This window comes from Corvus kubaryi, unplaced genomic scaffold, assembly GCF_017639235.1.
Source record: "Corvus kubaryi isolate FWS band 111438036 unplaced genomic scaffold, C.kubaryi_AGA036_p1.0 66, whole genome shotgun sequence".
NCBI lineage: Eukaryota > Metazoa > Chordata > Aves > Passeriformes > Corvidae > Corvus > Corvus kubaryi.
This window is the reverse complement of record NW_024582054.1, coordinates 24,502,580-24,521,351: the sequence shown is the minus strand read 5'-3', so window position 1 is coordinate 24,521,351 and position 18,772 is coordinate 24,502,580. Positions and strand designations below refer to the sequence as shown.

The 18,772-nt window shown below is 44.8% G+C and overlaps 1 protein-coding gene across 1 annotated transcript in view; it reads right to left on the bottom strand.

Annotated features, from left to right (window-relative positions):
- EML1 (EMAP like 1) overlaps nucleotides 1-11,437 on the bottom strand; it is a 122,670-nt gene extending 111,233 nt beyond the window's left edge. Inside the window, exon 1 of the mRNA XM_042047341.1 lies at nucleotides 11,231-11,437. Coding sequence (XP_041903275.1) covers nucleotides 11,231-11,258 — 28 coding nt within the window. The 5' untranslated portion in view covers nucleotides 11,259-11,437. The remainder of the gene's footprint in view (nucleotides 1-11,230) is intronic.
- Nucleotides 11,438-18,772: the final 7,335 nt, after the last annotated feature.

Here is an 18,772-nt window from a genome sequence, read left to right as displayed (position 1 = left end):
AGTGCTTGCCTTAGGTAACATATAAAAAAGAAAGAGGTGATCCTGAGTTTTTGGAAAATCACAGCAGTATCCCTCAAGGCACAGGGCATGTGCCCTTCACATGAAGGGCAGATGGAGGTCTAGTAGGTAGCAAGAAGAATTCCATTTTTCAAGCCCCAACCCACTTGGCTGTGCAGCAAATGGGATTTTTAGCTCACACTGTGCCCACAGCATTCAATGAGTAACCCACAAAATTAAGGTCCAGAGGAGAAGCCTCTCCTCCTTGTCTAAATTTAGCATAAGGCCTTGCAAGTACAGACAAGGCAGCCGAACATCATCAGTAGCCGGAGAATTTAGACAAGGAAGATATCTCAGTTCTGCTAAGTGGCTTTTGGGAAATAATGGAAGGAGAAACAGGGATCTAATAACCTCTGACTCAACTAAAGTTAACCTCCATCTCTGGGCAGGAGCCTAGGGCTATCTCTGACCATAGCCTGAGCTCAGTGAGTAATTAGCATTCCTGCTGATTTTTCACAACTTTTATAGATATTTGATATTGGATCAACACAGAAATTCGAATGCATGGGCTCATCAGATGCCATGAACTGCTGAGAGGACAGGTCTGGGACTCATTGCAAGTAACAAGTGATTTCGCACAGGAGAAAAAGACCAAGCCTGGAGTAGCTGTACTGGAGGGTGCCTGCCCAGCTGCGTTCACTCCTTGGCATTCTCCAGGACCCCGACGTGTGAGCAGGTTGGCCTGTGGCAAGGCGCTGTGTCAAGTAGTGGGAAATAAATTTGTTCTCCCTGTGCTGGCTCTTCACTACGAACAACTCCATTTGGGATTGTTCTGAGAACGCAGGCACTGCAGGTGGCAAAGATCAGCTCTTTAGCTGGGCTTGGGGCCGTGCTGGGACGGACTCCTGCTACAGCCTTGTTTCACTCTTTGTGTGCCTTATTAAAACATCCAGTTGCCTCCAATTCTCCACTGTCCCTCAAGGCAGCTTAATTAACAAGGCATATTGTCAACCGAGCAATCATCTCAGAACAAGGAAATCTTTAAAGATTTGGCACCATTATCTAGGATAACCCAGCTGCTGAACTTCATTAGGAAAAGGAAGCAAATGCACATACTCAACTCTGAGGCGCATTTCTGTGGGAGAAAGTAAAATCAGTTTAGTACAAACAAGTATTTTCTAATCCTGTATCATCCCCTTGGACAAAATGGAGATGTTCAGCTCCTGGCTACCTGTCTTGGGGTGTCTCATAGCCAGAGAGTAGTGAGTTTTCTCATGCATCTTGGGGTGCTCCTCTGCCTCCTTTCCTCTGCAGGGACACCTGACCTTGGAAATGAGGGACATGGCCCTGGAGCACATGTGCTGCCTCAGGAACTGGCTTTGTCCTGCTGAAATCCCAATGGCAGAACGAAGGAGGGAGATGCTCTTGCTCAGGGTCTGATGATCTCTCTGCATCACCAAAGCCCAAAATGGTGCAGAGTCCTTGCTGCTGTTGGTGATGTTTTGATTGGCCTGAGCAGGGAAACTCCTACAGTAGGGAATGAGACTCACCATGCCTCAACAAAAATGTGTCATCTGGTCGATTTTCAGTGATTTTCTCCTGCCAGTGTAGTGGGAGAAGAGTGAAGAGTTATCTTGTTGCTCCTCCCACTTTATAGGACATCAGAGTAGGCAGAGAGTAGTAAAGGACAGCAAAAAGGCTCTCCAGCTCCTTTGTGTGCCAGGATGCTCCCCAAAGATCTGGAGAAACCAAACAATTGTAGGAGAGGAGTTTGCTGAGAAAGCAAACACTCGTCCTGTGAAAACCTGTGAGCAGATTGAATGCTTTCCCTGGAGTTCTCCAATTTTTTCATTAAATGACTCAAAATGAAAACATGCAGAAAATGTGGTTGGTGTTTAAAAAGACAGCTTTTGTTAGAGAAATATTATTCTCCAGCCTACATATGTGAGCACTGTATGCCTCAGCCTGCCATATCTGTTCCAGACATTGCATATTCTCTCTCACTTTCCCACACGATGCTTCTCCCTAAGCCTTTTGTGTTCAAATACATGGCCAAAACTCTCCAGTGTCATAACAAGCCCTATGTGTTGCTGACTGGGTGAAAAGGGACAGTGCATGGACATTTTGACAGCCACCAAAAACTCATGACCCAAGAAACCTGGCTTTAGGGAAAAAAATTTAAAACAAGTTGTATGAGGCTCATGATAAACATCAAAGAGTTGGCAGCACTAAGAATAATTAAACAGTTTAGATGAGATTTCCCAGAGAAATTGCTTCCATTTCATCAATGCACTATCTGGTTTTGAACAGTTATGCCTGAATATACCATTTGGAATTTATGACAGATGCAGGAAATAATAGTTTCCTTCTCAAAATCCTTTCCACATGTGGTCCATATGCCTCCAGCACAAAGAGATTGTGATATCATGCCTAAGTCAGATGGATGTCAGAAGACCAGCTGACTGTCACAGCAACAAGATGAACCTGGGAGCCTCTGATTTGGGATAAAGAGGTGTAGAAGATGACAGATTTAGTGTCCCAGAGACAAGCTGCCTGTATCAGAGGTGTTTGTGTGTGAGGCTATTGACATTGCAGAGCATCTCCAAGCAATTGGTGAAATATCAAGTTAATATTATTATTATTATTATTATTGCAAGTATTCTTATTGCTAGAGATCTAGTTATGAGGTCCCGGAGTGTTTTGTATTTTATGACATGTGTTTCCAATATGTTGTTTATCATAATATCCCAATTCACCTGTCAAAGATATTGAACATGGTAAAGTATACCATTCCAGGAAGATCAAGAACAATTTCAGGTTAAGTTACTTGAAAAGTTCTGCTGGGAATTGGATTTCATCTGTGCTTCAGCTGCAGAGCAGCTCTTAAAGGGAGAAGTGTTGGTCCATGGAGAAACTGTGGGAACCCAGGTTTTCCCAAATAGTCACTAATGGCATGGTCCTCATCTCCTCGTACTGGACCAGAGACCACAGGTCTTATTTATGGACATGCCCAGTGCTCACAGCTGCCAGTGAAGTTTGAATATGTGAAATACAGTGGTGTGCTGGGTGCTCTGAAAGAAGAGCTCCCTGGCATCTCCGATTACACACCCACAGCACTGGCAACTGTTTTTGGCTTAGTCTTGATGTGCCCCAATCTGTCACATATAAACTCTGAATAATTCTGCACACATGGCTATTTGTGTGACTTACTGCTGAGTCATATCTAGCAATGTTTCAGTAGGGGAAACACAAAACATTCACTAAGCTTTAATTAATGCATATATAAATACATTTCTCTGAGCAATTGTGCTGGGACAAAGTTTGACTAATGCCTGGTGCTTCCCATGCCCCACGAGTGCTTGGTGGAGGGGCCTCACCCAGCAAATGTCACCAGCCACACAGCACAGGGCTCAGGCTGCTGGTCTGAGGAATAGAACTGAACTGACCCAGCCAAAATTTGTACAATTTGTGTCAGGGCGATAACGATAATTTTAGGATTTTTGAGAGTCCTAATTCATTGGCCTGGAAAGGCTCCTCTTGACTCCAAAAAGTCTGGATCATGCTCCCAAAGCATGAGTGGGAGATGTGCAAATTATAAGTTTAACCTGAAGTCAAGTCCTTCATAATCACATGATCAAGCACAACCTGAGACACTCAGCTTGCTGTCACCTCTTTAGGTTTTAGAGTCTCTTTAGGTGTTCAGATGTTACACACATGTCTTTTTTCATGTGTGTGTGCTTTATTTCTTTATTTCCTCAGCAGACCTCTTCAGGCAAGTTGGCTACAGGAGTTTTCACCTTCTGGTTCAGAAGCAAGGATTTTACCATTTTCACAGCAACTATATTAGTCACTAGGAAGTGTTCTGGGTGCACTGTGTGATTGAGGGGTACTGGCAAAGTCAGAGCATGTCCTGCAGCTCCACAAAGAACACACCACAAAGAATAAGTGTGCAAGGGTATATTTATCTTCAAGATAGGTGAGAACCACATGAAATGCCAGTTTGCAAGTAGTGTCTATGGATTTATGAGGGGATTTTGGGCCGTAACCTTTCAAACTTCTCTCCAAACTCTTAATTTCATGCCTTCATAATATGTGGTGGGGATGAGTCTGTGTTCTCCCGAGGAGCACTGAAGTGGTGGAAACTTGAGCCATCCAAACAGTGCTGAGAGCAGTGATGTGGTGCTGGGGGGGTTCCCTCCTGGGCAGTGTGGAAAAGCTGCCTGAGATAAATCAGCCATTGGCACCTCTCTGAAATGCTCTTTGTTTTTTGTGATGGAGACAGCATTGTGCTTCCCAAAGTCTTCTTGGAACTTGTTGTGATTCCTCAAGGGCCACAGATATTTTACTGAGCCCAGTTTGGAGTCATCTGAGCCAGGGCTTGCTTTTCTTCCAAAAGCAACTCGTGTGATTGACAGACCGTGTGCAGAACCAAAGAGCAGCTATGACCAGTCCCCGTGTGCCCTGCTGACTCAACGGTGACTTCAGCTGCTCCGTGAAACTCAGGACTCCTTCGGGGAGCTGATCCTGGGCACTATCAACATCTCCATGCCCAGCACTTGGCATTTGTCAGGAGGCCCATTCCTCTGCCCCAGAGTTTCTTTCCCACAAAGAAGAAAGCATTTGGAGGATCTTGCCAGTCTTCTATGTGAGTTTTAGAGGAGGTCTGAGATGTAAGGTAATCTCTAATGTTATACATTTAATTGTGGAAACCACTAGTGTGGGGTGAGGGAGCTGATCACAGTCTTTAAGGAAAGCAATAACAGGGAGAGAAGAGCAACTGGATATGATGATGAGAGACTGGACACTCACCAGGTTTTGGGGAGGGCACACTGGGCATTCAGTTTGCAACCTGAATGGCAAAGAAAGGGAAGGGGCCCCACCCTCTAAATTACTGCCTGTATAAAAAGTCCGTAGCAAGAGAAGGCTCCAGACATTGTTAAATGCAATTATGGCTTCTAAATGCTGATGGCTTAACACAGAATACGTTGGAAATATTGCAGATGTTATGAGGGATGGAGGAGAGGAGAAGAAAGAACACACTGGTCATTTTTTGCATGCCTTAAGTTACTGTAAATACCATGGAATAAGACTGTTCAGAAATGTGCTGTACTGTGCAAGTACTCTTGCTCACAGACCCTGGGTCAAACTACAGCTTCCAAGTATTTCTGCAGATAAGGAAAATCCTCCCATCAGGGGATGGGGATGGGGGAGGAGGGGAGGAGCTCTTGGGAAATATGTAGCATCTTCTGTTATTCCTTACTAGATCCTTAACCAGCACCCCAGCAGCAAGCATTTGTGCTAACTTCTACTGCCTCTATTGACTGCCTCAAAGAGCTCTCCTCCTTCAGCACCCCTCCTCAAAGAAAGAAAGAAAAGCAAACAGACAGACAAACAAAACCAGTTCTTTTCTGAAAATGGGTGTTAATGTCTCTTCTAGGTCAAATAGCCCCACTTGAAGCCTCTGTAGCACATAGCACATATACTCACATTCTGCTTCAGAAAAGCAGTGAACTGGCACAGCCCCTGCCTGCCATCTGAACAGTTAGAGTAGTGCACAGAAAGAAACCTCACCTGCTACTTTAAAGGCAGAGGCTGAAGATGAAGACTAACCCAGTGCCTGTGCTCAGGACACTCCTGGAACATAGTCAGCTCCCACCAAACCACCACCAAACCTAAGGGACAGGACACCACACTGGAGGAGAAAAACAGAGCTGACAGCAGAGTTTACCATTTTCCTAATTCCAGAGGTTGCAAACTTCTAAGCTAGTTGTCAGAAATAACTTTATGAGTAGCACAGGGGGCTTGTACTACACAGCTATGTACAGGTACCCTAAGTCTGCCTAAGCTAGGCTGAACTCCAGTTGAAAACACACCTGGCTGCAACAGAGACCACCTTCTTTCATCTTTGCTGTTGAATTGACAAGGAACCAGCTTTGCCATGTGTGGCATTTTGCCCAAGTGCAAATGTGGAGTTGCTCCTTGCCCTGTCTCTCTCCCGGCTCTCTCACTTTCTCAGCACTGAAGCAATGTTTTGTGGTCTGGGGAGGCCTCAGATTTCTCCCAAATGGAAAAGCCCCTTTTCCCCTCAACAAAACATCTAAGGAGGTGCATGGAAAGAGACCACAGTTCAGCCATGCAGCCCCAAGGCTTTGAAAGCCCTGTCTGAAGGTGAGAACCCCTACTCAGCAGGGAGCCCTATAACCCAGGCTCAGCCCTCACCTGTGAAGCAGGTGAAGGCTGCACCCTGGTGATTTTAACACTGCGTGGACTGTAGGCTGAATATTTTGGCTCATGGGGCTGTCTTAAAATGCTGTATGAACAGAGAGGGCTTCCCAGGCATACCTCTGACAGGCTCCCAACCTGGTGTCTCCATGGGGCTTGCTTGTCACCATAAATCTGCTTCTGGGGTTTTTCTTGCAAAACATGGATTCCTGGGGCACCAGAGTTGCTCATTTTTCCTTGCATGGTTGCCTGATCTTCATGTTCCAAAACCTCTCTGAAGCTTTAAACCATGATGACTGCTTCATCATCATCATCAGTGTTTGCCCCCTGAATGCACAGCCTCTGCTGCTCAAGGCAATGCTTGGACAGACTGAGAAGGCACAGAATTTCTGGGGGAGCAACTGAGCTGGTCAGAAGGAGAACTCCCAGATGCCAAGATAATTCTGGTATTTCAATTCCATTTTCGTCAAACTGGGGCAATACACCCAGATATTATATTTGATTTGATTTTACCTGATCATCCAAAGGCTTTCTGTCTTGCTCCCACTCCATTTCAATTTTCAAAAATACAGTCTTTAGAAATGTATTAATATATTGACACAGTCAACAAAATATTGCATTTTGATTTGTAAACATCTGCGTTTTGTGATGAAAGAACACTCTGTTGGAAAATGTGTGACTGCTTCTAATAGCTAGCATTCATCTCCTAAGCTGACTTCCCAAACACAAAAGGAAATGAGCTTGCCGGGGGGTCCATACACCAAGATCAGAGTTTCTGTGAAGTGTTTATCAGTTACAAACCCTGATAAGTAACAGAGCTGCTTGCCAGGCTCTCATCACCTCGGCACCCTGGGCTCACCCTCCCCTGGCAGGGGGATGCTTCTGGGGAGCTCTGAGCATGCAAGTCAGTGCTGGTGGGTTTAGTGCAGTCAGGAGCTATGGTTCATCCTGCAGACCTCTCTCTTGAGATGCTCAAGTCATGCCATTTCATTCCTGAATTGCAGCAAGTAACTGGCTTGATATGCTGGAAAAACCTTCCCACTTCTCTGCTTACCCCAGAGCGCTAGCTGCAGTCTGCACAGCCATTCTGCAAGGTGATTTCAGGCTGTTGCCTTCTACTCAGGGTCTCACCCTGCAAACTGTAATGCAGAAGTGGTGCTCTAGTCCTAAGGGAGACATAGACTTATCTGCAAAAAGATAGACATTTTTTACCAAATCTAATGAAATGTTAATTTCAAGCGTAGTCCTATGCTAATATGAGTATGTGAAAGTGGGGGAATTTAATTTGACAGGAGTAGTGCTCATGCCTGTGCTGGGTCATGATTTTTTGTTACAGAAATGTACGTGGGCCATATTTAATTTCCAGTAGCTGTTTAGAGACAGTCCAGCATGGGAGCTGGAGGTCTTGCTCACTGACAGCCTCTCTGGCTGAGATAAATGGACTCCCCATGACAGTGCAGAATGTGTTGAATTTCAGGAAATCTAAATTCCCACAGGTTTCTGGGATATCCTAATTCTGAAAACACCAATTTTATGAACTGGCTCCAGTCTGTCTTAAAGACATGTTTGAAATATGTAATTTTAGCTTTGAAAGGAAGTATTTAGCTAAAGAGTCAGGAACATACTTCAGATGAAAAGTCCTCTACTGAAACAAAGCCAATAAAAGTTTGTGAGGAATTTTAAGGAAATTCAGTTAGATTCGCATGCCACCTGCTCCAGAACAAGCTGCATCAATTCTGTTTCTTCCCTTCTTAGCCCTGTTGCAGTAAATAACAGAGAAAGTATGCATATATGGGACTCCTGGGGTTCTTCTTCAGCATTATAATCTTCATCTGTTATAGCTCAATACCCTGTGTTATTTCAGCAGTGGTGTTATCCACAAGAAATTACACATGCTATTCAAAGTCAGTCTGTGACTGAAAGGGGAAAATAAGAAAAGAGACACTTTAAGAACCTTTGCATGACTTCAGAGATTTTTCTGAAGTCAAAGGTTTGTGTTGAGAACCAGAACCATCATGACTCATATATTCCTAATCAAAATGGTGGGTGCGTGAAAAGCTGTTCAGTAGTTCAGGGACTGAACTACGACTCCTTACAAGAGGAAAATATTACACACAAGGGGAAGCACTTAAATAATTGATGTGCTTTTCTTTTATCTGCATGTAGGAGTGACAAGAAATCTATGTAGCTGGCACTAATGGATAGCATCAGTATGTCAATAATTGCTAATGAGGAAGAAATAGGAGTGCGTTTGTCCTGAAGTGACTGATCTTTCTTTCTTCTTTATCTCCCTGTGTTACAATAGGAAATTATTAGTGTAAATTTTAGAATTCTGTTCACTTTCAAATCTCAAAAGGCTTTCACATGCCTTTTTTTGGTATGAATTCAATCCAAAATTACTGTACACTTGCTTACATGTAATCTGCATTCTGGCATTTAAGATTCTTTTTTTATGTCTTCTGTGCTACATTCAAACAACAAAATAAAACTTTGTTTGCATCACATGTTTAATTTTCCATTCCACAACAGTGAAAGGGTGCAGCCACGCTGGAATTGAACAGAAACCAGAAATTTAAAAACATCCAATGCTTTCATCATGAAAAAATTGCATAACCATTTCCAGCACTGAAGTAGGATACTCTTACTGAATAAAGTCTCTTGAAAAATGATTGGTGTATCAACCCGTTCATATCCAGCTATAGCCAACTTTAAGTAAAAGATTGTGTTCAGCCATTTCCCCCGAGCTGCTTTTCTGAGGGAACAATTACGCAGCTGTTCCTGCTACATTCTTGTGGAGGCTGAAAGCAGTCTAAAAACTCTGGCATTAATTTCCTGTAACTACAAAGTGCAGCTCTCCAGGTTGTTCGTGAAGCACACCCTTTGCAAAGAGGTTCCTGAAGCAGTACATACACTTGACACTGATATTGTGCTTTGGCTAAACTTATTTATAGCCATGTGCATGTGTATACACGGGCGCATGCACAGGGCTGTATGGTTTGTGTTAGAAGCAGGGCTCTGGATTGCAGCCACATTGCAGTGCTAATGATATCTGTCACTGCACCAACTTTCTGTAGCTGTATTATCTGGCTGCATTCAAAACCAAGGATTTCAGAAGTACAATTCCAGCCTTGCTATGCTCATTGGATTCAGCAAAAGGGCATTTCTGCACTAGTGGTCACTAATTAGTGTATTAGGAAGTTTGATGATGATTTTTTGCAACTCTTTTTATGGAGTGTTAAGTTTTAAACTTTGACCTAACTGGTCAAAGAGCAATAGCCACGAAGAGAATTATTTCAAAATTCCTTGACATGAAAAGCAAGCTGTCAGCAACTGGCTCGCTAACATTACTTAATAACTCTGAAGCAGTACCACCATTTCTCTCTCCACTGATGGTTTTGTGATTATTTTTATATGCATATATGCATCCACACATCTATAAGTACAGGTACCAGAATATTATGCAAGGTCTGTGAAGCAGATGTCCCTTGGGACAGGGTCTGGAAGCAGGGCAGGGGGACATGTTTAGGGGAACAAAGAGAAATAAACCTTTCCCTCTGTGTATGCTGGCACATTTCTGATCCACATCTAAACATCATTTTATCTTTATTTTTTATTCCTGCCCATAGAAAACATTCCTTCCCTCAATGCATCCATGAATATTTTTCTGGAAGAAAACTCCTAGGTCCTTTCAGCAGCAAAGGTAATTGAGATATCAGTAACTTCTGCACACAAGATGCCATGCACACTCGATATCAGTTTCATCATTAATATCAGATGCCAGCTGATACTGCTACTGTCACCCTGAAATATCCCACCCCCAGCTCAGAGTGCTTAATAAGCAAATTGGGGCCAGGCCTTTAAGATCAAAGCCTGGAGAAGCGAAACTTTGCAGGTTAAAGATCAGCCCTTTGAGCAGGTAAGCAGGAAATACTCGTTTTCATCTCTCTTGTCTTTAGCTGACAGCAACAGCACAGGGAATTGTGCATGGTGCAGCTCACTCTGCACCATATACATAATTTATATTTTTCCACTCTGGTTATGAGTGTGCAGTTTTGGACTTGGGATTTGCTTTGCAAAATGGAAGGAGAGAGAGGAGGAAAAAAAACCCACTGCGGCAGCCTTCACCTTCTCCAGCCCCACTTTTTAGCTCAGAACCTCATCTTTGATGCACAGCTTTCACAGGGCAATGGAACCTGAACGCTACACAGTACGTGTGTGTATATATACATATATGAAAAGATAAATGCTTGCCATGGCAAAAGAAAAAATAAAATAAAAGATGTTTCCAGTAGTCCATCTCTTTATTAGTAAAATGCCTTGGCAGAGAATTAGGCTATCATTTTGACAAGAGTTTCCTTTGGTAGAGGCAGCCTAGAGAATATTTACAGTTCCTACAGAAGTTTTAAAAGAAACAGCTGAGGAACATGCTTCTTGCTGATGTGCTCTTCTGCTCGGTGAAGTTTGACAGATACAGCCCTAAGTGCTAGTAAAGTACCCTTTCCCAGATACAGGCAAAGTGCGTCACAAACTTATTTTAAAAATAAGGTACATTTCTATTTCCTTTCAGCAAATAAACCCATTTATCTGCCCTTGCTGTGTCCGTTACCGTCCGGGAAGGTTTATCAAGGAGCAAACAGGACCCACACACAGCGCCCGGTCCTGCAGCACACATCCCCACAAACTCTCCTTAGTGAGCTCAAGACTGCACACATCAATACCATCATCTCTCTGGACACCAACATTTCAGACCATCTGTCTGAATTCCACAACCCTTCCTCCTACCCAGCCCCTGTGCCTTCAAAGAAAATCCAGGCATTACCACCCTCACCAGCCCTCCACCACGGACTCGTAAGGCACCGCACCAGGATCTGCAGTGTTTTCAGGGAGTTTCTCCTCTCCCTGCTACGGCTCCGGCTCCCTTCAAAAGCAAGCGGCTTCGCGTGTGACTTTGCAATCTGAGAATGTGAACCAGTCGGCAGGACACTGGGGTAAATATAAATCTGGCGCTTACCCACAGGCAGTCCCTCGCAGTCTGACATCGTGTGAGAAGTCCTCCTCACCGGGGGCTTAGGAAAACCACTGCAGGACCGCAAGCGCGGGTCCTTCTGTTTGCAAAGGCGAGGGGGAAAAAATATCTAACAGTTTACAGCCACCCTTCTCTTGCACTCTACATCTACCCACCCAGAGAGCTGTAGCAACAGTCCCGTCCCTGCCTTCTCATTATGGGATGTAAAGATAAGAATGTGCTTTTGTGCCAAAAGAGTGTGCTATTGGTGGATAAATTTGTTGTCATCCCTCCCCTTCGCAGAGTTTCCTCTTTAATGTCACAGAGGCACATTACCCTGTCGGAAAGGCCATCGAATATTTATGAAACGGCTTTTAAGGGCTAAGCTGCAAATCTGCGCGGGAGAACAGAGCTAATTGCTGTGCGGTGGGGTTGGCAGTGGGAGCCACCCCGCAGGGCTCTCCTGCTTCCCGGGGAGCTGCGGGGGGAGCTGGTGGGCTGGGGGATAGGCTCTGACATCTTGCTCTGCACCTTCTTGTTCTGCAGGGTCCGAATACAAACACTCACTGCTGGAAAGGAGGCAGAAGCCAGGGTGTATCTCTTTAAGGGGGAAGAAAAAAAAAAGGTCTTTGTTTATATTGTAATATCTGAGAAATTGTTTTGTGACACTGTTACTAAAGGCTGTTTTGTGGTTTATAATAATACTGTGAGTGCAGATTTCTCTGTAACTTCATGACTTTTCTTGCTTAAAACACGCCATTTTAATGCCAGTTTAGTGGCTGCTCCTAAGACTTATTTTTTAATCTTTGAAAATGTTTATGTGGTATTTGCTTGGTATGAGATTCCCAGACTCGCAAAGTCAGTGAAGAATACCCCTGCACACTGGTGTGCTCATTAGGCACCTTAATGAAGTTCAAGCAAAGGCTCTGGCAGTGTTAGAGCCAGGCTGGGCTTGGCAGAGACATGTGCAGGACCTGGTGGGAGCCTCAGCACCCGGTGGGGGATGTGATTTGCTGCCACTTTTCCTCCTGGGAACAGTCAGGGCTTTGCCTGACTCAGACCTTTGGTGTCTGAGCCCTTCACAAATATCCGGGTTTTGGACCCAGAGCCGGAGGGAGGGCTGGGAGGAGGCAAGGGGGGCTCCATGGGGGATTCTCTGGGAAGAACTTCCAGAGCAAGCAGCCAGAGCCAGCCCCTCAGGGGAACGACCTGGGCTGCTTTTGCTCAGATGCTTCAGTCTAAGCACCCAAAGGCTGACACTGCTGGGTCTGCCTGATCTCTCTCTAACGAGAAGCCTTTTAATACTCTGCGGGTTACTCAGCAGCACAGCTAACCATGGATTCAATTCAGGATGTCAGGCCACTGACTAAGAAGCTAAAATAGCTGCAAAAGTAGATTGTGACATGTTCCTCAAACCATTCCTCATGTTGCCTACATAGGGTTGGGCAACCAGAGCCAGAAGTGTCTGGTGGCCACTGGGGCTGGCCAGCATGAGGATCTGTTGGCACAGTTCTGCCTGGGCAGCCCGTGTCAGTGCCTGCTTCTTGATCTGCTCATGCAACACACATGGAGATATTCACTGGTGTAAGGCTCACCTGGAGGGCAGCTCTGAGGGAAACAGAGCCTCAGGCTGTGCTCTCTGCCAAAGAGGCTGTGCGAGGAGGAGAAGTGCAGGGTATCATGCTTAACCTCTCCAGCCTGCTGCCGCCCACAGACCCAAGGAGTGGCCATTAGCTATTCTGGCAGTCAGGGAGGTGTCTGGTCTTGATCTTGGTATGCCTCGGGGAAAGGAAGAAGGCCTAAACCGGACTGGGGGACTTTTCTTGCAGTGTCATTTGACTGCAGAAACATATTTCTCCAATGTGTGAGAATCAAAGCTTTCTTAGCTCAACTCTGTGAAAAGGCAGGCTCCTGGTTCTGCAAGCATTTACGTGCCAATTTAACTTCAAGCCCTACTGAAGTTCCTGGAACTGCTCACAGTTATAAACACATGCATAAGTATTTGCAGGATTAAGGGCTCCCTATTCCTCCTTGTATTCGGAGCAAACAGCTGCAGCTGGTTTTGAAGTTACCTCTCACAGCTGTGTACTGGTGCTCCTCCACCAAAGATTAGAGCCCTCCAGCAGAGCTGGACAAGTGCCTGCAGGGAAGGCACGCCAAATCACAGACTGGTGTCTCAGCTCTATCTCATCCTTGAGAGTGATTTAAGAAACCTCTGCCTCAGTAACCCCCATTACATTGTCCGTGGCCACGTCTGCTGCAGGTGGTCAGCATCTTCTGGAAGAGGGCCAGAGAAGCCAGCAGAGCAGACTGAGGGAGAAGGACAAATACATCTTAAATTATTACGGCAAAGTTGGCAAGAGCTCATCTGCCAGAGCCCTTACTAGGATTTGGCCTTGGGAGAGCTCTTCAGTGAAATACTAAAGCAGGTCAAAAGTTGAACAGATCAGACCTAATTCCTACAATGATACGCACAAACAAACCCCTCCTTTTGATGTGGATACTTCAATCAAAAAATTAGCTTTGATCCCTGGATACTTTAGTTACAATGCTGGGTTTTGATAAATTATAAGATTTTTTTTTTTCTTTGCTTAAAACATAATATTTCTTTTAAATTCCCCTGTTTCTGAGCCTGAAAGGAGAAGAGCCATGTTTGCTCCTGTTTAAAGGCCAAGCCTGGAAAATTTAAGTCTGATAGAGAAAGTTTTGGGAATTTATGAATAAGCCTAGTGTCTGTCATGGCAAAAAATGCAAAAGCCAAAAATTGAACTAAACAATAAAAGGTGGGAAGTAAAGCACATATTATTTCAGCAGGTATTAAACTAATGTGAGAAATTGGCTAAATATTTGCCAATAACTGCTCTCACTTGGGCTTTCCAAGGAACTTGAAGGATGCTTACCCCTCAACAAGCAGAGAGAACCTGTTATAAATCCCTCTGCATCATTTTACTCCCTGACAGAGAGCCATCTGCATAAATCCATGACAAGTACCATGAGTGGGGTAGTAAATGCAACGTATGGAAGAAAGTCACTGGAGAATTTCCTAAAAAAGATAATTCTGGACCATTTAGTCTCCTGCGGAAGACAGTTGCATTTTCCTCATGCATCTTGAAATACTTAAGCAGTTGCTGTGGTGTCCATACCCCTCTCTGGAGATTTCCAGGAAGAAATATCTGACCAGGAATGTTGTGGACGTCCCATCCCTGGACAGGTTCAAGGCCAGTCCTGACAATGCAAAACCCCTGGAGCTGAGCTGATATGCCTAGGGAAAGAGGGCGTATTTGGGGAAACCTGGGTGCGGGGCACCTACCATGGCACAAGTACGCAGTCACCTTACTGCCCAAATACTGTCACCTACACAAGTAAGACATGTCATGGAACTTTATTTCTCATCTACACATCCCATCTGATCCGTGCCTCATCTAAGTACCTAAATATCCTGGAAAATCTGGGCTTTAAGATTTTAAATGCCATGGGGAGGTCATAATTTTTCCCCACCACCTGACCTTCTCAGCCATCTGACTGTGAGAAGAGCCTGATCCACCTGAAAGCTCCCAGCTGGACCAGGGCTTTTGCTGTTGCTGACTTGCCTCTCGCTCAGCCACGGATGCAGCCAGCCTCATCCAAACCTCATAGGAAATGCAGGGAGCTGTGCTTCCCACTGTGGGATCTCAGGCCCTGCCAGACTCTGGCTGCCTGCTGACATTACTGGTGGGAGGGCTTTGCTAAGCCCAGCACCACTGTAGGGGCATGGGCGAGTTGCTCTGCTTCCCTCTGCCTTTCTCTCTCCTGACAGAGGGAAATCATGAGAAATGAGAATTATTTCTTTAGCTAACCAAGTCAGATCTGATTATTAAATCTGCAATTTTCCATGAGATTGAAGCAAGCGCCTTACTGCCCGCTTCGGCAGGCATTTTTATCTCCCATCAGTGTGATTTCCACGCAGTTTAAAGAGAGAATGGCTGAAATGTGCTTCTCCCTTCTAATTTATGCAAATTCCCTTGGGTTTTCTCCTGCCGTGTGAAGAGATTTCTGACTGTTGGGTATGGAGGATTCACAGCCTGGGGAGGGGGAGGGGAAGGACAGGGCTAGAAGAGAAACTGCAGGCTGATATAAGCAGCTTGGCATCAGGATGTGGATGACCTTCTCTCAGAGTGCTGAAGAGCCCAAAATGTTAGGAATTTGTTAGCTAAGACATGTTTTTTCCCCTTGAAAAGCCCTGTAGTTGTGGGGATAGAATGCACCTTTCTTCTAATGTAAGGGGTAAAATTAACCACAGCTTTTGAATTGCACCCAGTTAAAGTGCAGAGAAGCAAGAGGGGAGCATGCTGGCTGGCCACCACCAGTCCCACTGTCAGCCCCACATCTCCTGAGTTGCTGATGGGGCCATGGTGAGGTCCCAGATGTACCCGTGGGATCAGCGGGCCAAATCCAGGGCCAGTGGGATGCTGTGCCACGAGCACCTGCAGCAGAGAAACGAGCTGCTGGTCAGATGGGCCTGAACCTCTGTACAGCAATCAGCAGAAGGAAAAGCAGCCAGGCTCAGTGAGAAGCAGAGCCTGGAAGTCCCAATAATTGGAATTTTATTTCATTAGTGTTTTCTGACACATTCTCTTCACATTTCAACTTGATGGATGGGGAGCGTAATAATGCAACTTCAAGAGGAGCTGATGTTCTGACAAGATCTCCTGTGGGCTCATCCAGAGAAGGAAGAGTGAGTAAAAATAGGCAAGACACAGCTGACAGCTAGAACAGCCATCTAGGAAGCAACAAATACAAAAGTAATAGCAGCCCCACAAAATAACTAGGTATGTTATCATTTTGCATTTATCTCTATTTTTTTTTATGTTATTAGCAAGGTTTTCACTAGTAAGAATTGAATCTGAGCTTTCTATTCAAGAAAGGAAATGTCTCCATCATCTCCTCTGATGTCAGCCCAGAGAGAAGATTAGAAGATTAACTATGTCAGGTGACACCAATCCAGCAGCAGGGAAAATAATTTTGCACATTCAAAAAGAAAATGGGGAAGAAATAGGGAAGAAAATGGGGAAGAAGCTATCTCCAAGAAATATGAACCTTACCAGTGATAGTTGCTGGCTCACAGAGAGAACATTTCATGCAAAAGTGCAAATATACAGTAAATAAAATTATAAGATCAAAGATTCAGAAGATGATTTATCTTAAAGAAGAAATTAATTGATAGTCTGAATCTCAGTGGCATTTTCATCCCATCTAATTTATAAAAGATTGCATTCTCTGGGGGGGGAGCTATGAAAGGCCACTGCAATGATGTGAAGAAACAAAAAAACTACATTTGAAAGACAAAACTGGTTTCTGAGCTGCCACAGTTGTTGTTGACAGTGTCTTATGACACACTGAGCCAAAATGAGCGTGCCATGGCACTCAAGTGAGATGCATTTGCACAAGGATGAAGAAAAGGTGAGCATGACAGCATGAGCCCAGCTTTTGGCATCTGCTGACAAACATGGGTGGTTCTTTGCTGGCCAGCTCTGCATGAGTCACCCAGCACAGGGGACATAGGCCAAAGCTCTTTTCCCACCAATACATAGTAGATTTTCATGCTGTGACTACAGTTATTGGCAGTTCCCTCTGCAGAGGTTTCAGGTGTTACTGAAACACCAGTGAATATAAAAAGCCAAGAGAAATTATATGATTCAGTCTGATCTTGCTGCTTTCGGTTTTAAGGGCATTATTGCTATTTATTTTACTGGGTTTGAGTCTTGCACACATGAGCAAAGCTGCATTTGCTCTGCACAGATCTGGTAGGAAAAAGTGTCAAGCCCTGAATGTAAATATTACAGTATCACGTGGTGGGTTTGAGGAGAAGATGAGAGTCTTGCAAACCTGATTTGGCAGCTGAAAAAATAGCACTCAGGCAAACAGATGGTCTCTGCAAGGAGGGAAGTCTTTAAAAGATTCACAGATTAATGAACTCCGCCAGGATTTTTGTGGTTCCTACCAAAATTCCTATAAATCAGTCTAACTGGGCAGGGAGGAGGTGGAGACAAGAGGAATCAATAACTTTCCTAGACAGCTTGTATATCCAAGGTTAGCTGACAAAGGCTTCAGAGCTGGAAAGTCTCAAGAGCAATTACAGTGGCAGAGTGTCATCCTTTAGGAAGGCGAAAGCCACAGTGTTCGTCATGTACTATCAGTGCTCTGGGGACTAATTGCAGCTGTCTGTGATCAAGGATATCAGTTTGGTGATAAAGGAAGGTGAGGTGTCAGCCACGCTGAACTATTGGCTCATCCTGGGAACTCTGAAATTTGTTTTGAGGGAGTGAAAGCATCCTCTGTCCACTGCAGGTCAGAGAGAGACCATACCTTCACTTACCTTTACTCGAAGCAGCCCCAGACAGCACAAAACCAAGGCAGAATATTTGCAACAGCCAAGCACAGTCCTACCTTCAGACAAATGACATCTCAGTTTCGTTCTCATCTCCAAGACTTTCTCCCTGCTCAGCACTATGTCAAGCATAAAAAGATGCTTTCACCAAGCTGAAAATGAGATGCTAGAATTGCCACTGGCCAAGGTTAGCCACAACAGGTAACCAAGAGATCAGGCTTTCATCCCAAACTTGGAACAAGAGCAAACTATGCTTTTGGGAACAACCAGCAACAGAAACAGAGCACCAGAGAGATCTGATCTGATAATTATCCAGGTGATAATCTGTCCAGCTGTTTTTCTCTACCAAAGCAACCACTGCCCTCAGAACGCTGAGTGAAGGTCTGCACTGCTAGGAGACAGAATTGATTAAGAAATTGATAATGGAATCAGAGGCGAACAGCAGGGAAAATCTTTCATTAGGGTGTCTATGAAGTTTGTAACATGGTGCACTTTACAGCCCACTTTCATTTGCCTTTCTGCAACATTCATCACTGGTGTTTGACAGCAGGAATGATCTGGGAGGAGTTTCCATCCTTAGTCACTTGGAGCCACCTCCTCTTATAATAAACACAGTCACAATTAACGGAAGTGGTGACCTTGTTGGCAGTTTCTGAAAAGAGGACAAGACTCCTTGGGAACAGTGAATTAAGCAGATTATTACCACTTAAGTAACCTCTAAGTCTCGTTGTGGGTGAGGCATGTTGCTGGGGCAAAAGGAAGGCTTGCTTGTGACTACTCAAATAGGACATAAGTAGTTTTTTCAAACAGTTTTCATTGAAAACAGGATTGGATTTGGTTTAGGTTTTCTGATATTGATGTTTTTCACTACAGGCATCTCCAGCTGTCTCATGAAGAAATTCGAGATTGCCCTGATGAGGTCAGACTCTTGGGTTTGGGGGTGGGAAGCCTGGGCTAAGATGCAGAGCAGGGACTGCCTCAGAGCTGAGCCAGGCAGGGCAGGGAGACAGGCACTCAGGCTCCTGAAGGGAATCAGAATCCCCCTGCCAGCACGGAGATGGCAAAATCCTGGGAGGGGGTTAAGTGACTCGTCTGGGGTCACCCTGTGAATCTGTGGCATGGTGGCAGGGGAGCCTGGCCCCTGTTCCACAGGAGGCAAGGGGCAAAGGAAAGAACTCACT